A 17,958-nucleotide genomic window follows, 5' to 3' on the forward strand; every position below is an offset into this window, starting at 1 on the left:
GTAAATGGATAAAGGTTATCAATAAAATGTCCTTCTTACAAAGTGAAACATATTTGGCACTGCTGCGCTGCAGCAGTTGGCTCCGTTTTGGAAGGTAATTTTAACAACACGGCCTCAGCAGTTAAACTATTCAGTGAATCACATTTACCATTCTTCTCAGATAACACAATGTAATAGCAGAAAACAGGGTAATGCTGTGGTACTGTGATTTTTATCTTTTTTTTTTAAACCGTGTTTTTTAGCGAAATGTACTCCGCCGCATTTAACACATGCACAGTAGAGTATCGCGCGCGCGCACACACACAAATAAAAGACTGACCCGCGAGGAAGATGCACAAGAACAAAATGAGACGCGGCCGGGGTGAAATGCATGTTTCTTTATTGTCTTTAAACGGAGGCATCTAAAAACCCACCCGGTTCCCTTCAGTCAGTGACAGCAAAAGTCAAATCAACAAATGTCACAAGCATTACCATGTCACAGGCAGGTAAATCAGGCAAAAACTCTGCCCAACCCCCCCCCCCCAAAAAAAAACCTAATTAATTCCCGCATAATATTTTTCTGTTCCATTTCCTTCAACACGTTCAGTTAATTTTTTTGCAACTGAAAAATACTTTCATGTCAGTAATAGAATAAACAATGGAAGCTTATATTTTCTTAAGGACAAAACACACTGCAGCTTAATTGAAGAGCCCCCACAGGTTTGCAAGGGTGAACACCAACACGTGCCAAATTAGCTACACTTCACAAACCATTAAACTTGTTTCCAGGTGACAAAAGTGACCTCCATCATGTACTGGCATCTAATGAATTAGTGTGATGCAATTTGTTGTGACTGTAAATTTTTTTTCGTTTTGGTTGTTATTGGCAAATGTCATTCAATCTCTTCCCATTTGGTGATCCAAAAAATATCCGGAAATTTAGAAAAAAAAAAAAAAAAAAACAGCCATACAGAATTTTTTTAATTCCCTGAATTTAATTCCCCACAAGGGGTCAATTAAAGTGTCATTTTGGAAATTTACAGAGAAAAAGGACGTTCACTAAAACACTTTGTAGAAGTCACCGGAAGAAAGTTTATTGGCAATTTGTCAAGAAGATGCCCCAGTCAACATTTTAAATTATGCATTGGGATTAATGCATTTTGACTAGCGTATCCACGGAGGTAATTTTATAGATTTTTAATGCCTGCTTCTTCCATTCATTAGGTTTACGTTTAAGGGAAAATACCACCACAAACATTCTAACCATGAACCGGCATGTGTAAACAGGTATTAATGATTATTAATAATAATAATAATAATAATAATAATAATAATAATAATACATAAACTAAAAATAATTCCTAGTAAAAATGTTATGCAATTGACCAGGATGGCACGCCTCTACCACCACACATGGCCTACTGACATAACAAAGACTTTGTGTCCAGTTCAGTTCAGCATCGGCAAATTATGTTTTTATCTTGAATTACGAGACCAGCAAGTATCATGTGTCCCCACCTCCTTTCCCACTATATTCAACAAAACCAAAACGGATGAAATAAATGGCAGCTGATCACAGATACAGTACTGAGGGTACGGCGTATGCACGCATTCACTCACTCGCCTCGCATGCCGAAGACCAGCAGCGTCTCTCACCAAAACATAAAGGGAAACGCAAACTGGCATCATTTAAAAAATCATAGTAGTGAAATATGGACTCATCGCTAACTACTCAACTACACTGCTCTAACTCTATGCCATGTACATGCAGTGCGCACGCGTGTCTATATCCACACATACATATACAGCGCACTGCACGACCCCACTATACACAATGAAAACCTGAACATGCAGACTTAACACATTTAGGTGTCAGGTATACATGAAACGAATGCTGGAGACGGCCAGTAAAATGACCCTGACTCCTTTGGTTCTTGCACCCCCCACGGACCTCACCATACAGACTGGGTTCTGGCTCCCTTCAGCTGGTACAGCGTAGTGTTCAGAACTGGCCCGGGCGAGATGAATCCCATCAGACCAAAAGCACAAAAAAAAAACAAAAAAAACCAAAACATTTAAAAAGAGATTTGAGAGGATATTACCCACAGCGCCTGTACTGCCTCTGATGAACTGCTAGGCAGCTGGTGTTAAGTTAATGAGATCCAGTAAGAGAAAGAGAGAGAGAGAGAGAGATAGAGGGAACAAAAGACCAGCGAAAAAGACAAGAATACCAGGACAGAAAGGGAGAGAAAGAGAGAGAGAGAGAGAGGCAGAGAGACACAGCTCTAGGAGCACAAGGGGAAAAAGAGATGTAGTCTCCACCTCTGGGATGATCCCTCTCACCGTGGGGTCACCCCAGCAAAAAACACCCAACAGAGCTCCCCTGGGGGGGGGGGGGGCAGCAGTGCTCTTTGTGACTCTGCATCTGTGGCAAACCTGCAAGTCTACCAGCCCGCAGAACTCAGAAGGAGAATTCTGTAAGAGTTTCAACACCCCCTCAAAAAAAAAAAAAAAATAAAATAATTAAAAAATGAAATGAATGAGTAACTTCCACCCCTAATACGCTGTCCGTCATTCTGGTCGTTTGGGTTGGTCTTCTGGGAGGCCGGCCTTTTCCGGCACCAGGGGAGTGTCCTTGCCCTGATTGGTGGCTTCGGCGCCCTGTGGCTTGCAATTGGCTGAGGGAGTCCGAGTGCAGTTCATGGGCACCTTGACCAAGGCAGGCTGGGGCATGTCCTTCTGTGGGCGTATGGCAGAAGGTACAGTGATGAGTCACTGGAAGATGCAACCGCCAAAAACCAGACAGACAGAAACGTCACTGAGGAGAATTTCATAAATGTGCAAGATTAACAATTAAGGTGCATCCAAAGGACCGGAGAACATATTACCATACTGAACTGAGAGTTAATGGAATCTGTCAAGTCAGTCTCTGTAAATACTCTACGGGATTGCAAGCTTGTTTGTCCCGGAGTAATGACCGCCACTCCTTACCGTGGTGGTCTCCAAAATCCCACAAAAGCCAGCTTTCTGACATTGCTCAGGAGGTAAGAGCGTTTGCCTGGCAGTCAGAGGGTTGCCGGTTCGATCCCCCGCCCTGGGCGTGTTGAAGTGTCCCTGAGCAAGACGCCTAACCCCTAATTGCTCCCACCGAGCTGATTGGTACCTTGCATGGCAGCCTTTCACAGTTGGTGTGTGAGTGTGTATGTGTGAGCGTGTGGGTGAATGAGAGGCATCAATTGTAAAAGCGCTTTGGATAAAAGCGCTATATAAATGCAGTCCATTTACCATTAGAACACAAAGTGAAAAGTTCAGCTTAACAGTTTATCATTTTTCACTAGCGACAGAGAGAGAGAGGCTTCACAAAGCCCACAGGGGGGGAGGAGTTATTTGGAGACGCGGTTATTTTAACCACATCTAGTGCTTTCACACTGAAAAGCTACAGCTTTCATTTCAGTCACGAGCCAGTGATGGACAGATACGACACTACACTACAGCACCCTGAGGCTGCTCGGCCCATGAAGTCATGCGAGTTTATAATCATTAAGAACCGACCCCATCTCCATTGAGCCTGCTTTTTTTTTTTTGCAGTGAAGAGCACACCAGCAATAACACAAGCAAAGCGAAACCTTCATTACACTGTTGCCCTTAGCAACAGACTGCAAAAAAAAGCCTACGCTGAAGGGGGAGGGTGTGGGAGTTTTGGCAGGAAGCTGACAGGAACAGAACCTGAACGTGTGTGTGTGTGTGTGCGTAATATTGTTCCGTTATACTCCCATTTGTACTTCACCTTCCTGTAAACTGCAACAGCAATTTGGCCCTGAAGGCAGTGGTTATTAATTTAAACTGGTATTCACCACAAAGCCGCTTCCTGTCCAGAACAAGGGTAGCTCTCTGCGCCACAGCGCCACCGCCAGGCTGGTGAGGAGAGTGCAAGGCACCAGGTATAAGAGGGCAGGCTGGGCCCCCTGCATGAGGGCCAGCACCAAAAAGGTGATGAGCAGCCCGATCCCGTAGCCTGCGGAGACACGGGTGGAGGGTCAGGGGGTCAGGGGGTCAAAGTTAACCGAATCACTGCTGCCAAATTAAAGAACCTTTCATCGTGGCACACCCTGAAAACATTCACACAAACACACAACGGCAGACAAAGGAGTGGTAAGAAAAACACAAACTGGGAACACTGTGCATGAGAGCACCTAGTGTGCATAAGACCCTACATAACGCTTCATAAGCACTACACAAGCCCATGACGGACTGCACAGACTGTCATAACAGTGTGACGCATCATGACCACGTACTCTGAGAGTGACACTAGGTCATCCACAGGTCTTACTTGAGACAAACCACAGTCCACAAATAACATCACACCTAACGCTGACGAAGCTTCCGAGTAGTTCTCACATTAGACTTTTCACGGAAAGCCTAGAAAATTTTTTTTTTTTTTTTTTTAAATGTGCACTGATGTCTCAGACAAAATATGGTAAGAGACAGGTTACATATCCAGTTTTCACTCTTACAAAGTCTAACCCAGGGGTGTCCAACCCCAAAAAAGGGCTAATGTGGGTGCATATTTTTGTTTTAGCTCAGCACTAAGACACCCGATTCAACTAATGAACCAATCACAGTCTTCAATCAAGACCTCGATAAGTAGAATCAGGTGTCGTAGTACTAGGCTTGAACATAAAAACCTGCACCAACACCGACCCTTTTCGGATAAGACTGGGCACCACAGTCTGAAAGGAAGGAAGGAGAGCAGAGAGGGAGGTCAGCACTCACCGATGGTACAGGCCAGGAAATATATGCGTGAGGTCTGCATCAGTATGTCAAACCTGTGACAGTAGGCCACAAGCAGGCCTACAAGCAGGAAAAAAGCACACAAGATGGCGGTCAGCAACACACGCCTACACTTCTCCTTTTTCATCATTGGGGGAAAAAAAAAATTCCCAAGCTACGTCAAAATTGTTTTCCTTAAAAAAGTGTTTCCCCCTATTGGGTGGACATCATACTTTTCTCAGGATTGTTCTGGAAGATGACTCAACATGAGTACTCGTTAAGTCCAAAAAAGAAAAAAAAAAAACTAACAAAACAAACCTGACCTTGTTTTCATTTTCAAATACTAATCATTTCCCAGCATATTAAATTACATTCCAAGCTAGATACAAAATGGTGAATATAGCTATAAGACAAACAAGCTCACAGATTATGAGGTAATGGTCTTATGTGCATTTAAGGGAAAATACTGGAAGGCAATGAATGAAAATATTTCCAGGCCCAGGTGATCTTACCTGGCACTAAGATGTCCCCGAACCCCAGCAGGGAGAAGGGGCGGTCACACAGTGCCAAGGGGGAGGAGTTCAATCTGGGCACTTTCAGAACCATAGGAAGCTGTGGAAACCGGTAAGAGACAGTTTATCCACACAGAGATGGCGCAAGGTACACATTCCTTCCTCTTCTGACTAAGAAGTTCCCATCTAGCCCAAGACTAGCCTCTACATGAAAAGGAAACACGTTGAGTCACACAGTTCTGCACATCTGTCACTGATCCATCACTGATAATGATAGTAAACATTTCCAATGAAGGAAAAGGGATTTTTCGCTCAAGTCTTTTTTGAACTTCTCTACTTCAGGCCTATGGAAGCAAAGAACCCACTCAGAGTTGAAACGGAGGGGTAGCAAACTCACTTTTTCATGAGTAGAAGAATCTGATGGACCAGCCGCCACCTCTACCATGATGCTTTCCCCATTCTGCAAGTCAGACCAAATTAAAATTAAAATTAAAATTAAAACGAGACGACATTCATTAGGTTTATTGGAACAGCGGTAACTACACCGTTGAAGGAGGACAGTTGAGGCTCTTGGAGCCAGTAACCATGGAAACAAGAAGCATCATTAAGCCACAGCATCTGCATAATCAACTTATTCAAATCTTCAGAAATCAACATATTCATATCGCACTCGACATTCCGGTGAATGTATCCCCACCGGTATACTATGCAGAATGGAAAAACACTGGCACTCACCATCGTCAGGAAAGGGGTCACGAACACAAAGAAAATATCGTAGACGAACAACACCAGCAGCAGCAGTGTGCAGGCCTGGAAAGGAAATGACATCATCAGCGATTGTGGAATAGAGTGCATCCATATCACAATACAGACAACTGATATATACCGGTGTAGATCTACTACGGGGATATAATCCCTTCATGTGATGCTAAACCCACGCTCTCCTAACTGATCCTTCTCAGACTAAGGGCCTCATTATCACAACCAATGATTGGCACAAAACAAAAACCATGACCAATCACAGGTCAAGCTATTGGTTTCACGTATGCTAAATGGTTTTGCACATGTTAAAGGTCTCAGTAAATCAAGCCCAAAGCCATTATGTGGCTTACCTTAAAGGTCGTTAGCCTGATAGTTTTGAGCATGTACAGGCAGAAGGCGATCCCCAGCGCATCCTGCAGCACCCAGGCCCACCTGTCAACCACAGAACCAACATTACCACAGGGTTATTACAACATTACTACAGGGTTATAACAACCTTACCACAGGGTTAGAACAGCCTCACTACAGGGTTATAACAACCTTACCACAGGGTTATAACAGCCTTAATAGAGGGTTATAACTGCCTCACTACAGGGTTATAACAACATTACTACAGGGTTATAACAACCTTACTACAGGGTTATAACAGCATTACTACAGGGTTACAGCAACCTTACTACAGGGTTACAACAACCAATAACTGTTACAAAAAAGAGCAGTGCTACAACTACCAATAAGTATGCGCATAAAGTATAAAGAAGCTAACAGACATTGACAGAAAACACTTATTTATTTAATTTTTTTCCAGCAATATTCAGCCATACAAAAGAAGAAATGTATTTCACTCTGTAGAGGTGTTACAATTTAAGCCACAGCTCAGGCAATTGTGAGCCTTTGTTGAAACTGCTGCAGGCTTTTGTCCCTTGGGGGACACCGTACTCACTGGTCCTCGTTCCGGAAGACTCCCCAGGTGACGCTGACGGCCACACAGAAGGCGGCCAGCACCAGCTGCCGCACCTCCGGCCGCTTGTGACAGTAAGGCAGGTTATTCTCAGGGATCCTGGACAGGCGACAGGCGACACACGAGAGAGAGAGAGAGAGAGAGAGAGAGAGAGAGAGAGAGAGAGCACTGGATAATTCTGGACTATGGCTGCTCAACCCTGGTTCTGAAGGGCCGCAGGGGCTCCAGATACCCAACCCTGCTTTTCTGTTAGTATCCTGAACAAGGTGCCACCCTTCCGCCCCCAGGGCACAACTGCATGGTGTGGTACAGCGTAGTAAAGCACGGTGTACCGTGGCCTGGTGCGGTACAGCGGTAAGTATAGTGTGGTACCGTGAGGTATGGTATAGTATAGAGTCATATGGTGGGGTATGATGCAGTACGCTGCAGAAAGGACTGGTTTGGTATAGCGTGGTACAGTGCGGTATGGAGTGGTGTGGAGCGCTGTGATATGGAGTGGTATGGTTTGTTATGGTGCATGGCGCGATATCGGGAAGTGAGTGCGAGCCAATCCCGACCGTCGCGGTGATGGCGGTAACCGCGTCGACCCTCACCTGCACTTCCCCAGGGGGATCCTGCGCACCGCAGGCCAGAGGCAGCTGTACAGGCCCACGGACGAGGCCAGGCAGAATATGGCGATGATCAGGTACACTGGGGGGGAGACGGGTGGAGAGAGAGAGCGCTCAGTCAACAGAAGGCCTCCGTCAGACGCTCCTACGAACACAATTGGCGGTGTTCGCGGGTGGGAAGCCGGCGAGGGTATGAGTCCTGATCGCTGCATTAGCGACCCCTACTGGTTGGTCGGGGCGCCTGTTCAGCAGGGAGGGGATCTGGGGGAGATAGCGTGAACCTCCGCGCACGTTACGCTCTCCCAGTGAAACTCCTCGCTGTCAGGTGAAAATGAAGCGGCTGGCGACTCCACATGTGTCGGAGGCTGGCATGTGGTAGTCTACACCCTCCCCAGACCGACAGAGGGATAGCGCATCGACCAGGACTATGATACACACGGGGGAATTGGTATGACGACTAAATTGGGGAGAAAATGGCACAAAAAAACAGAAGGCCTCCCGCGGGAATCAGAGCCACAGTGCGAATACAGCAGAGAGATAAACCCTCTGTGTGCAGCACTGTGGCTTCAGAGGCAGGGAACTGGGCTGTAACTCTACGCTTGATTCCCACGTAAGGGCACTGCTGTTGTACCGTGTCCTTGAGCAAGGCACTTCACCTGAATTAATTAAATACCCAGCTGCATAATTGACTGGATGGAAAGAATGTATGTGTGTAAAATAGATGAAGTGTAAAATAATGGCAAAGTGAGTCCCTAAAGTGAGCCTCCAAACAAAGTTTTTAAAAAATGAATAAATAAAAAAAAAATAAGACAAAAAGCCTGAGGCAAGACACCAAACTAGAGAAATAAATGGCTTCTTCAGTTCTTGGGATTTTACATTGACTGATGTCACCTGTCTTGGTTAATTAAGTGTGGGACAGGGGGGGGAATTTACCCAGCTGATCGTAGAACAGGTAGAGCAGCACCAGCATGGAGCAGCACATGACCACGAACACGCAGATCATGACGGACGTCACGTCCACCGTGTCCTCGTCCTGCTTCTCCGCCGCGTCCTCCCTCTTGTGCTTCATGTAGCGCCTGCAGGGTACAAACAGCTTTTACACACACCCACCTCTTCAGAGCACACCTGGGTTCCCCACCCAGCACCAGCGCCAATGCTAATACACTCTGTACTGGTGCAGGTGGAGCGCTGCAGGCAGAGTGGCACAAGTAGACTGCTGCAGGTAGAGAGGCACAGGTAAAGTGGTGCAGGCAGATTGACACAGGTAGTAAGTGGAACAGTAAGAGGTAGATTGACACAGGTAGAATGGAAAAGGTAGACCGCTGCAGGTAGAGCAGCACAGGTAAAGTGTGCGAGGTAGATGACAAGGTAGATGGAAAGGTAGAGTTGAGCACAGGTAAGTGGTGCAGGACTGGTGCCAGAGGCTGAGGCACAGGTAGATTGCAAGTAGTGCAGCGTGAGACTCCAGGACGAGGCTTGCACGGACGCGACAAACCCGCCAACCTTAACCCTCCCTCCCTGGGCGACGCTACAGCCAATCGCAGGCTACGGTCAGCACTGCGACAGTCGGGATTGGCTCACACTCACTTCCTGATGTCGCGGCTGCTGGCCCAGTATCCCCCGATGGCGACGGTGCCCACGGCCATGATGAAGATGATCACCATGTTGTAGTCCAGCACAGGCTCCTTTGGGGCGTACATGGCCACCTCTCCCCCCTTCCCAAAAGTCTGCAGGAAGAAGGGACGCGGGAAGGGGAACGGGGGTCACTATCCTCCTTAAAACTGTATCAAAATCACCCCTAACAAGACCAGGTCAGAGCCTAGTATATGGCTGGACCGAACCGGCCGACCAATGGTGTAACGTCATCACTCAGTCACAGACATTCGTGTTTATAGGGCTGGCCCCGCTGTTGCGGTCCAGCCAGTGAAACTCACCTCAGACTACATGATTAGATAAGATCACATGATAAATATGGAGACCGTGTGTTCAATTCGGCTGAAGCATTTATTATGGGTTACCTCAGCCTACCTAACTCTACACACAGCCTCCCTCTTGCATTATGGGTTACCTCAGCCTACCTAACTCTACACACGACCTCCCTCTTGCATTATGGGTTACCTCAGCCTACCTAACTCTACACACAGCCTCCCTCTTGCATTATGGGTTACCTCAGCCTACCTAACTCTACACACGACCTCCCTCTTGCATTATGGGTTACCTCAGCTTACCTAACTCTACACACAACCTCCCTCTTGCATTATGGGTTACCTCAGCCTACCTAACTCTACACACAACCTCCCTCTTGCATTATGGGTTACCTCAGCCTACCTAACTCTACACACAGCCTCCCTCTTGCATTATGGGTTACCTCAGCCTACCTAACTCTACACACGACCTCCCTCTTGCATTATGGGTTACCTCAGCCTACCTAACTCTACACACAGCCTCCCTCTTGCATTATGGGTTACCTCAGCCTACCTAACTCTACACACGACCTCCCTCTTGCATTATGGGTTACCTCAGCCTACCTAACTCTACACACAGCCTCCCTCTTGCATTATGGGTTACCTCAGCCTACCTAACTCTACACACGACCTCCCTCTTGCATTATGGGTTACCTCAGCCTACCTAACTCTACACACAGCCTCCCTCTTGCATTATGGGTTACCTCAGCCTACCTAACTCTACACACGACCTCCCTCTTGCATTATGGGTTACCTCAGCCTACCTAATCTACACACAGCCTCCCTCTTGCATTATGGGTTACCTCAGCCTACCTAACTCTACACACGACCTCCTCTTGCATTATGGGTTACCTCAGCCTACCTAACTCTACACACAGCCTCCCTCTTGCATTATGGGTTACCTCAGCCTACCTAACTCTACACACGACCTCCCTCTTGCATTATGGGTTACCTCAGCCTACCTAACTCTACACACAGCCTCCCTCTTGCATTATGGGTTACCTCAGCCTACCTAACTCTACACACGACCTCCCTCTTGCATTATGGGTTACCTCAGCCTACCTAACTCTACACACGACCTCCCTCTTGCACCAGCTACGGCGCCTAACTTTACGCTGCAGGCTCATGTCCCGGGTACTGCTAAGGGCTGCGAGTCTCACCTTGCTGATGTCCAGCATGTCAGTGTAGCTGAGCAGCGCCACGGGGATGTCGATCTCCTCGTACTGCGTCTGGTTCCCAGCAGGCGGGGTCTGAGGCACAGGGACACAGATCAGGGGTGGTGGGGGGGGCATCCATGAACAGCATTTACACCAACAACACAGAACACAGACATGGCAGGACAGACAAATGGAGAGGGAGGGAGCCGAAGCAGAGCATCGGGGGGAAGGTGCAGGGGGTGTGATGTCATCAGAGGGGAGGGGGCGTGGCACATATTTTGGGGGAGGGGATCAAGCATCAGGGAAGGTCAGGGGGTGGAGGGGAGCGGAAATATCTCTGAGCAGAGAGAGGAGGTCTCAGGCATAGGGCATATAATCTGAGGGGGGGAGAGGGGGTGGGGCATGTAATCTGGGGGTGTGGCATATGATCTGAGGGGGCGGAGCAGAGCGCCTGAAGGGAGGGGTCGGGGGGAGGGGCTCAGTCTTACCAGCCTGTCCTTGCTGACGATGAGCAGCCCGCGGGCACCGTTGATCTGCGCCAGCCGCACCTTCTCGTAGAAGGTGCAGTTGCCCCTGAGCACCATGGGAATGCGATTGGCGAACCCCCCCGCGGGCACCTCAGAGGGGGAGCACAGCACCGACGACGTCAGGTCGTGGATCTGGAGGCGGGACTTGGGTCACAGAGAAGGAACCAATCAGACGAGAGTTTCCCTTCATTTGCTTTCTCCAAAATTAAACTTTTTTTTTTCCCAGGCCTACAAAAGTCGAGTCTGACAACACAAGCGGCCATTTTTCTTTTCTTCTCTTTTGTACAGCATGAGCGACTGACACTTCCAGATTCAGGAAAGAGACCAGACGCTCACCAAAATTTTATTCTAGATCCCTACAGGGAAGCAGGAAGTACACCTTCACAGATGAGCGCACACACTCCACAGAACCCTCCCTTACACACCCTCACTCCCCAACAAGGGTGGTGCTAACTCCCTGCCTTGTAGTTCCCTGAGGGGGTGCCACTATTTGGACAGGTTAACAGAAATCAAACTGTCAGCGGAGGTTTGAAAGGCAACTGCCCAACTGCTCCCTTCCCATTTTCTTACTCCGCTGACGAATAAATAAGATGATCTCTGGTTTAGTGATTAATATGCGATATACCGTTAAGGTTGCAGGCTCGATTCCCAGGTGTGGCACTGCCATTGTACCCGTGAGTAAAGGTACATAACCTGAATTACATCACTGAAATACCCAGCTGCATAAAAGGACTGTTTGGAGAAGAACACCAACAACAACTAAAAAGTACATCCATCGGTTTTCTAAACTGCTTGTTCCCGGTCAGGGTCACTGGGGGGGTGGAGACTCGGGGGGTCTGGGGTCACTGGGGGGGTGGAGACTTCAGGCTCTAGTGGAGACTAGAGCCTGAGGCCTAACGAGAAAAATAAGGCCGTGTAATTCATTCAGGATGAAAGCATCCGTAAAAACGCCAGAAGGTAAAACTTAACTGAAGTTCTTTCCCGTTCGCAGACTTAGCGAGCGTGAAAACACCGGGGCGGAGGCACAGCCGACAGTTCACACAAAAGTGAGCCAAACTCCCCCCCCCCCCCCCCACCGCCGCCTTCCCAAAGTGGCACTTCAGCTAACTCTGGAATCTAATTGCTATGCATTTTCCCCCTCAGGAAGCGGCGGGCCAAACCCGCAGTTAGTGCAGGCCTAATGGGGCGTGATGCGCCGCCGACTCGGCTACAGAACCGGGCTCGTCACCGGGAGGTTGCAGGCTCGAATCCCAATAGGGCAGCGCTAACTGGAGTCCTGAGAAAAAGCACTTAAGCCAGAAATGACCACTTCATAAAAGAGACTATTAAAAAAACCCAACCGTGCAAAATGGATGCTAGACATAAACATAAGCTGCTCAAGTCATGCAGAGTAAGTGTATCTGCCCAACATAATTGGCACTGTAATGCAATGTGAGGTTCTCTCCAAGCTCAGCTCAGCAAATGATTATCCTGCATTGAGCTTCTGGCAATATACCCATACCACCAAAGTAAAATCTCACCTCTCTGGAGCCAGCTTCACTTCACACGGCCTACTTTCCGTCTACGCAAACACTGTGGACCATGTCAACATGTGTATATGTTGACACGTGTCAACATTTAATTTACAAGCCAAAGCCATGTTGATGAACAGTTTAACTGAGCCTGACTTCAGTAGTCTCGGTGTTTCACTGGAGGAAAGGTGCTACTCACTGCTTTGTGGAGATCCTGAGGTAGACCAGCCCACTGCGAGTTAAAAAATATGCAGTAGTCTTTGCCTTTTTTCGCACCCTTCTCGCTGAAATGTGCCATGCCATATTCCCCCAGCACCTGTCAATCAAAGGAAACGTTTATTATATATAAGTACACACGGTACATACTGGATAGTGCAGCAGCTACAGCAAAATATTATTAAACATTTAAATCGGTTTAAAGTCTTTTTAGTTTTTTTTGTTTGTTTAGTTAGATAACCTGTTTTGGTTACGTTTCAATCAATCTCTCTTTATGCTTTCCAAAAGTGTAAATACTCAATATTCTTGTACATTTCCTTAAGACAGTGACGGCTTTGGAGGTCATAAAAAACAGTATTTCTTTTTTATTAACAACTTACTTTACGTTACTTTACGTCATCCAGGCAGCAACCTGAACCTGCTACAGGACAAGCTAACGTTACATATGGGATTAATTCCATAATGATCTGACTAGCAACACTGGTCTGCACAAAGTATGTGCGTGTAGTATTTGTTAGGAAACAAAAAAACTAAAACTTTCTCCAAGCTGGACAGTGGGGAGCGTTATGGAACAGCTGTCGTTAGCTCGCAATGAAAAACACAAGGAAGATCTGTGAGCTGTTAATGTTTACATCCTCAGGCTATTCTGGCACCAGATGACAAAGGAAGATATAAGCTGATATGAGCGAATTATATATATGTATATCGCGTGGGAATTTGGTGATTGAAAACACGGAGACGATCGAAACAAGGCAGACAGCTAGCCAATTATGTCATTAACTTGAGTCTGTTATGTATGAATCGCTGCCGCAAGGGTTTTAAAACAAGGAAGAAAATTAGCTAGCTAACTAGCTAGCATTGACTGGGGGTTAGTTATTCTACTTTTCTACGCAAGGCCCTCCACTATCAGGAAAACTTAGCGCCATCGCTCGGCGGAGTTTCTCGTGTAGCTAACGTTAGCTAGTAAACGTAACGTGAATTTACTGTCCGCTGATTTAAAATACACATTTTTTAATACACATGGCTAAACACGTCTAAACCGCACGTCCTCTAGTGGCACGCGGAAATTAACAGTACAAATTTGATCGACTCACCTGATTGACAAATATAGCTCCAAAAATGAGTGTTATTCTACTCCTCATGACGCCTTCTATGTTTTTGTCTACCACTCCACGGCGTAGCTCTACTGTGAGTGCTCCAGCTGTTTAGCTATCCCCCGCCCATTCAACATTACACTTTTGATTGGGTAATTACGATTCGGCTCCTGGGAGTGCTCGTCATGTGTGGCTAGGAAGTACGTCAATCATCTTAAGTCACGGTCCACCTCCCTACTCTCTTATTGCCCAAGCGTTGCGACATGGGTAAACTTTCATTCGTGTACTGGGTTGTCAATCAAAGACGACCACTCAACAGTCAATCACGATAAAACTGAATTCTCGATTTAAATTGATAATTAAGTGCTTTCTACGTGGCCATTTCATGGGATAGGAAAACATAATGGAGTACGATTCATTTTGACCGAAATTAAGGTATAAAGCGACCAAAAGGTCAAAGTTGGAGAGTCAAGAGGCGGAGCTGCCTAGAGTTGAAAGATGGCGGTGAGTATGATACACCACTTGCGTTACCTGAATGAAAAATATTTAATTTTTTAATACGATCATTTGGCTCCTACTTTATGAATGCAAAAAAACCTTCAAGATGTTGGATATTTGTGTGGATGGGATATCGCTTGCTTTACACGCGTGGGCTGATTTTGCAACAAAAACAAACTCGCTTAAATGCTTTTGATTTCCCTATTTTAAATCTAGGATAAAGAGAAGAAAAAGAAGGAAAGTATATTCGACCTGTCGAAGTACATCGATAAGACGATTCGAGTCAAGTTTCAAGGGGGTCGAGAAGGTAAAAACCAATGTTTGATATTGCCATTTAACGTAAGATACCTAGTAGCCTACTTGCTACCAAAATTACTCTAAAGAACATTACCAAGCTAGGCATTTGTGAACGGCGAAGAGCCAGACTCAGGTGGATACAGCATTAAGACTTCTGTAGCGTTAAACCCTGTGCGTTTTTCTACAGCAAGTGGGGTTCTGAAAGGCTTTGATCCACTTCTGAATCTGGTACTTGACGGCACTATTGAGTACATGCGAGGTAAGACACATGATTCAGTGACTGAATAATAACAACATTTCCATTGCGGCGACTTGCAAGACTTAATCCAACGGTCGCGTAGCAAACGGTGTGCCATCCAGGTAATCTCTCACCTTTTGTGTACAGACCCAGATGACCAGTACAAGTTAACCGAGGACACGAGGCAGTTGGGCCTGGTCGTGTGTCGCGGGACGTCCGTGGTGCTCATCTCTCCGCACGACGGCATGGAAGCCATTCCGAATCCGTTCGTTCAGCAGCAAGAAGGGTAGTGGGCGTGCCCCGACCTTTTTACAGGCTCTGGCCCCGACTCCCGCGAGCCCTTCGTGCGTCTTTGACCTGTGTGATGCCATTGTGTTCTAACGGACAAAATTCGAGACCCCTCTCAAAATACTACATGTTAATTTCCTCAGTTTTTAAATTATGATGTTCACAGTGACACCAACACAATGGTAGAAGTCGTGGAGGGGAGTAATAAAGTAAATAGTTCACAATTTTTTGTTTTTCCAAGTTGTGGGAAGGCATGCCCATGTTTTGTGTCTGAGGGAATATCAAGTGGACACAATGTGTAATGTTAACATCTCATCTGCTCTTGTTTTCCTATTTACCTTTGTTTAAGTGGTTTATCATTGTTAGCAGAACCAGAATAGCACTGGCATATGATGTTCAGAATTGAAACGGGGCAATAAATTTCTTATTTTTTGTTATCCTTTGTGCCATTCATTGTAAACAGTGCTTCGCTAGATGTCTTTTTGTGCATAAATACAATGTTGTGCTGGCCCAAATTACATTACGTTCATTTGGCATTGATAATACATACATACATAATTGCATGTGCCTTTAAGCCCCTCTACACACTGCTAAATCTTCTGATCAAATTGTTTTTTTGTTGTTGGTTTTTTTTTAATCCAGAAGACACAGGACCCCCAAGCATATTGTTTTCTGAATGCGCAAGCATCATGACACTACGGTCGGCAGGTTTAACAGCTTTTTTTGGACCCGTCTTCTCAAGCCAGGGTGTTGACACTTCACACAAAAGGATGTCGCGGCAATGGTGGGGAAGACGGTGGTGCATCAGTTTTAGATCAAATCAGCTTAATGGTATTTTTTTTTTTAAATCATATAAAATTTGATGCAGATTGGATAAACAGAAAACCAATTAAACAATCTATGTTTAAGATTTTTTTTTTTTTTTGGTCGGAAACGTAGATATTAATATTCATGGTATTCAAAGCTTGTTTTATCCTTTGAGCGTTGCACTAGTTTTTGCGTCTGGCTAGGGGGCACTCTCGCTCTTGGAATAGGAGTTTTCATGTAGGGCATATATGAAGGGAAGTGCATGTAAACATCTTTGCTTGGCACTGAAGAGTTAGAATACTGAGCCATAATACTCATGGGAGAACTTAAGTTAGAGGCCTTACTATATAGCTGGGATATTTAAACTTAAGTGACCATTTTGAGATTTTTATCTTCTCAGATCAGACCAGGGTGTTGTAGAGACCAGTCCTAGAGAGCCGCTGGTTTTCCTTCACTTGACCAGTTTAGTGCTTGGAAACGAGGCGTGTTGATTCTTAAGCCGACCAATGACAATAAAACCTGCACTAAAACGCATCACAACCAGCAGGCCTGTGTGGCCGGCCCGTCCTACCCCCGGACCTCCCTGCTGCTCAAACCGGTTTAAGCTTGTTCTCGACGCCTTTAGCTGGTTGACCTGCTGTTCACCAGCTGACCGGCTTAGACAAGTCAACCAGTCCACCAGTTTGACCACCAGCTTATTCTACCAGCTTTGACCTGCTTGGTCCAGCTAGAGGCAAAGCTTTGACCAGGCACGGACTAGCTATGACCAGCTCGAAGTGTAGAAAACGGCCAAATTTTTCAGCTGGGCTTACATCATCCCGGATCACCACCTCATCCCCCTCAACAGGTCGGGGGAGCACCTGTACAGCCTGTCTGATCTGTAAAAACACAATATTCAGACATGTAGTTCCTCTACCGGTCCAACAGGTAATTCACACACTTCTGCAAATGTGGTCAGCAAAGATAAACCGGTGTATTTCCCTAAAAGTGACGATGCACGCAAACAAACGGCCTTTTCAGCGCTCCTGCCGGCGAAGTCGTTGCCAACATTGTACGAGACCGCACCTGCAAACTCGTTAACTCGACAAGCTGTACTTTGAAAAGCAAAAAAAAAAGGCATCTATAATTCATGGCTATACATGTTTAATGTGACCGTAATTAGCGCCCCTCGTAACGAGTTAAAGCCCTTCACCTTTTGTCAGACCCGACGGGACCCTTGTGCGTCGCGTCTTGCTCGTTGGCGGTAAGTCGTCGCGGTTTCGTGCGTCCGCTGGGAGCCTGCCTGTAGCCACGAAATTTCACGTGTTGGAGATGCATTGAATTACACGAGCCGTTCAGCGTTAATCCTCCGCGAACCGCTCGGTCCCCTGCCCATTTTCCGCCGTGGTCTGAAGCCGCGTCTCTTCAAACCGTACCTGGATTAACTGTCACTACTCTGCAGGGTGCTCCCAATCTAGCATGTGTCCTTTTAGCTTGATCCTCTAGCGCTTTCATATCACACTCGTGTCTTCGTCCAGCACTTATATTGCACTTTCACTGTTATCTTGATGTGGCAGGTCTATTATATCTTGTCATCGTGCCTCATTCTGGTGTGACTTGTCATAACTATCTGACCAAGCCTGTGATTAGTGTGTGAACTCGACTTAATGTGTTCATGGCTGTGAATAACTGTTACATAATGAGTATTGTGCCTCATCGGACCTGTGCTTTATGGTTGTCCAACGACCTTCCGTATGCACTCATTGTGCGTCGCTTTGGATAAAAGCGTC

General features: G+C 46.4%; 2 protein-coding genes across 2 annotated transcripts; one reads left to right on the forward strand and one right to left on the reverse strand.

Moving 5' to 3' along the window:
- Positions 1-362: 362 nt before the first annotated feature.
- LOC135251327 (signal peptide peptidase-like 2B) lies at positions 363-14,215 on the reverse strand. The gene is made up of 15 exons (XM_064328664.1): positions 14,062-14,215; positions 12,951-13,067; positions 11,202-11,384; positions 10,717-10,806; positions 9,180-9,319; positions 8,526-8,668; positions 7,578-7,674; positions 6,967-7,083; positions 6,374-6,455; positions 5,997-6,071; positions 5,659-5,721; positions 5,262-5,361; positions 4,753-4,830; positions 3,834-3,994; positions 363-2,718 (listed from the first exon to the last, which is right to left on the reverse strand). Exons 1-15 carry the CDS (start codon positions 14,107-14,109, stop codon positions 2,551-2,553), a joined length of 1,662 nt encoding a protein of 553 aa, XP_064184734.1. The 5' UTR covers positions 14,110-14,215; the 3' UTR covers positions 363-2,550.
- A 194-nt stretch (positions 14,216-14,409) lies between these two features.
- Positions 14,410-15,819, forward strand: LOC135251331 (U6 snRNA-associated Sm-like protein LSm7). Its single transcript, XM_064328675.1, has 4 exons — positions 14,410-14,565; positions 14,776-14,866; positions 15,044-15,115; positions 15,242-15,819. The coding sequence occupies exons 1-4, from the start codon at positions 14,560-14,562 to the stop codon at positions 15,382-15,384; spliced, it is 312 nt and encodes a 103-aa protein (XP_064184745.1). The 5' UTR covers positions 14,410-14,559; the 3' UTR covers positions 15,385-15,819.
- Positions 15,820-17,958: the final 2,139 nt, after the last annotated feature.

This window comes from Anguilla rostrata, chromosome 3, assembly GCF_018555375.3.
Source record: "Anguilla rostrata isolate EN2019 chromosome 3, ASM1855537v3, whole genome shotgun sequence".
NCBI classification, from domain to species: domain Eukaryota; kingdom Metazoa; phylum Chordata; class Actinopteri; order Anguilliformes; family Anguillidae; genus Anguilla; species Anguilla rostrata.

Bases quoted from the DNA above. Each gene is read 5' to 3' on its own strand.
- LOC135251331 (XM_064328675.1), top strand. The intron at 14,867-15,043 runs GTAAAAACCAAT...GTTTTTCTACAG, and splicing joins GTTTCAAGGGGGTCGAGAAG to CAAGTGGGGTTCTGAAAGGC. The intron at 15,116-15,241 runs GTAAGACACATG...TTTTGTGTACAG, and splicing joins CACTATTGAGTACATGCGAG to ACCCAGATGACCAGTACAAG.
- LOC135251327 (XM_064328664.1), bottom strand. From the start codon at position 14,109: ATGAGGAGTAGAATAACACTCATTTTTGGAGCTATATTTGTCAATCAG. The intron at 11,385-12,950 runs GTGAGTAGCACC...CTGTGACCCAAG, and splicing joins CTCAGGATCTCCACAAAGCA to TCCCGCCTCCAGATCCACGA. The intron at 3,995-4,752 runs GTGAGTGCTGAC...GTGTCTCCGCAG, and splicing joins TTTCCTGGCCTGTACCATCG to GCTACGGGATCGGGCTGCTC.